Below are 3,246 nucleotides of genomic sequence, written 5' to 3'. Positions count from 1 at the left end.
GCCACAACGCCTGGCCATTTTTTGGTTGCAGCCATCATTGTTGTTTGGCGGGCCCGGGCTGGGGATTCAAACCTGCCACCTTAGGTGCATGTGGCTGGCGCCTTAGCCGCTTGAGCCACAGGCGCCGAGCCCAAAGAGACCATTCTTAAAAATGACATGAAAAATTGCTTGAGGTGGTGGCACTTGAGTAACCAGACACTTACCTCATCCACAATTTCCTGAAGCAGTTTCACATCTTGTTCTCGAGAGCCGGTACTCTCTTCCAGCTGTAGGTGGAAGGCTGGAGACAAGGACTCCCCTACCACTTTCAGTCCAGAAATGCTGAAGGAAACACACACATCCATAAATACCTTCCAAGCTCAAAAATAGCTCACAAAGAAATCATTTGAAAGTCTACACTATCAGAGCCCACTGACTATAACAAACCTGAGCTGATGGGAAGTATCATGTAGTGGGATTTCAGTTCCCACAAAGATAAACCAGGCTTAGGGGGGGCGCCTGTGGCTCAAAGGAGTAGGGCTCCAGCCCCCATATACTGGAGGTGGCGGGTTCAAACCTGGCCCTGGCCAAAAAATGCAAAAAAAAAAAGAAAAAGATAAACCAGGCCCCTCTGGGCAGCCTTTTCTCAGCTGGAAAACTACTTGTGATACTGCTTCTGTGAGTAAAGTATCAGGTCTCCTGGCCCCAGCCTCTCACAGGGGGATCTAGACCCACTGCCAACCTGGCAGGCCTCTGGCCCACCATTTTCCTGCCCGATGTGCTACCTGTCTCCTGTTCTCCCCTGTGCTGGCTGCACATGCCAGGTCCCAGCTGCAGCATCACTGCCTGAGAGGGGCCTCCCTTGTCACCCACCTTGGGGCAGTGCCACTCCAGCATTTCCTTTTACTCACCCTGTCTGATTCCTTCATGGACCACTTACTATGGCCTTTAATGTTATGCTTCCTTGCTTATTATCTATGTCTTAGTATTTCATCTCTGATAAATTATAGGGATGGCTTCTAACATTAAAAACATATTCTGACCACTGGCAACATGTTTAGATTGAAAAAACTCCTTATTTGAATGTTTAGTTTTAAATTTTATATGGATTAAGATTATTTTCTTATTTAGGATTAATAGCACAGAAATCTATAGTTTTGCAGGGAGAAAGATTTAGGAGTGAAATCCTGTATTTTTAAATGATTATTTTATTTTATTTATTTACTTTTTTGGAGTTTTTGGCCGGGGCTGGGTTCGAACCCACCACCTCTGGCATAAAGGGCTGGCACCCTACCGCTTTGAGCCACAGGCGCCACTCTAAATGATTATTTTAGATACCAAAGTTCATTTAAGTCTATTTATCATACAATAAAAAAAATTAAAATAATACTGTTTGATTTTTTAATCTATTTTCTAGGACACAAATAGTGATACATGTCTATTTGAAATTGGTCTGAACATTTTAGACTGCTTTTAGTTTGTTTTACCTAAAAAGATTTGTTTTTCCCTTAGAATGAAATAAGCATAAAACACTAGGTAGCACTATTGAATCCTCCTGACAAGCTCTTGCAGAATGACTACTGTGTGCTACAACTGTGTGATATACCAGAAGCTACTCTCATTTGGCTTTCAAAATAGCACTGGACATTAGTAATTTGAGTCTCCTTTCTTTAAATGTAATACATCATACTAGAATCTCTCAGTAAAGGATGCTAAAGGTCCAAATCATGGAATCATAGAATCTTAGGCATCTGAAATGTGAGAGAAACTCCTAGATTAATTCTTTTACTAGTGTATAAACCAAACAACATGTTTCCAAAACCCATTTCCTAGTGAACTTCACTGTGTTAAACTCATATACCAAGAAGTGTCAATTTTTTTAGGTCATGTTCTCTCAGTATTTAAAAAATGCTTTTCAAATAGCATTTCATATGAGTCAAATGGCTTAGACATTCCTCAATATACACATGATATCTGAAGCCCAAATCTAGCTTGTTCTTTGATCAAATGGGCTTTTCTCACACGTTGGGTAAGGCAGGAGAAAGAATTAAACAAAATGCACTATTTCCGTTTGCCGAGATGCTGAATGTCAGAAGAGTTTAACTAAAACCAAATGGACACAGATTGTACCCTGAGTTCAGAAACTTAGAATCTCTGTTTCAGAACCTGTTATATACTCTTTAAAGGCAAACTTTGGCAAACATATAATTTTATCAAAATGAAAAAGTACTGAGCACTGGTTTAGGTCCTAGGGACAGAGCAATCACCATGCAGCCCTGGTCTTTACTGTGCGCTAGTCTAGGAGACAGCTGGACACCCACAGACACCTCTGGGCCACTCTGGGGAACCTTCCAGTTTCTGGTAAGAGCCAAACCAGCACAGGCTGTTGACTTCCTCTCCCAAACTCCACCTCAGAGATGACAGGTGTGAATTACTGATTAGAGAAAACTAGGGAAAAAAATTATGTAGAACTAAACACTGAAGATACTGCCTCTGAAAATGTTTATCTTTAATGTATGTATTGGAAAAAGAGAACTAAAACAAGTCAAATGTTAGAAGGTGGAGAAGAGTAAGTACGCAATGTAATGAAGTAAGATTGTATAAAAATAAGGAAGCAACCAATGAAAAGAAAGAGACTATGACATAAAAACACAAACTAAACTCATAAAAATTAAAAGGGGAAATAATAATAAAGACATGAGAGAGATAATTTCATAGACTCAACCCAAAGGCACCAAGGCCTGGCCCTGATGACTCCATGAAGCTGACAGACTAGAAAACAGCCAAATCATCTTTGGCAGTGAGCTACCAGAACATTGACTCTGATGTTACTTACAGTTGGCATAACAAAAGATCACAGGAGCATTTAAATTATAAGTATCAATATAAAAATTCAAATTCAAGTATCAAATAAGCATATCTACTAATGTGGAAAATATAATCAAGTAGGGGTTTTCTCAGGAACATAAGGATAGTTTAACACTAAGAGATAGACCAATGTAATTCAATCATGAAATAAATTTATGATTTATCTTAATAGATATAAAAAATTTGATAAAGTTCATCTATTTGTGATTTTATTTATTTTATTTATTTTTTGAGACAGAGTATCACTAAGACACCCTTGGTAGAGTGCTGTGGCATCACAGCTCACAGCAACCTCAAACTCTTAGGCTTAAGTAATTTTCTTGCCTCAGCCTCCCATGTAGCTGGGACTATAGGACCTCTGCCACAACAACCAGCTATTTTTTTTTTTTTTTTTTTTTT

At 39.2% G+C, this 3,246-nt stretch overlaps 1 protein-coding gene across 1 annotated transcript in view; it reads right to left on the bottom strand.

Moving 5' to 3' along the window:
- Positions 1–3,246, bottom strand: part of SPTLC1 (serine palmitoyltransferase long chain base subunit 1) — a 77,628-nt gene that overhangs the window by 10,095 nt on the left and 64,287 nt on the right. The window contains exon 13 of the mRNA XM_003795007.2: positions 204–321. Coding sequence (XP_003795055.1) covers positions 204–321 — 118 coding nt within the window. The remainder of the gene's footprint in view (positions 1–203; positions 322–3,246) is intronic.

Source organism: Otolemur garnettii, unplaced genomic scaffold (assembly GCF_000181295.1).
Source record: "Otolemur garnettii isolate 467f Iridium unplaced genomic scaffold, OtoGar3 scaffold00088, whole genome shotgun sequence".
NCBI classification, from domain to species: domain Eukaryota; kingdom Metazoa; phylum Chordata; class Mammalia; order Primates; family Galagidae; genus Otolemur; species Otolemur garnettii.
This window is presented reverse-complemented; position numbering and strand designations above follow the sequence as displayed.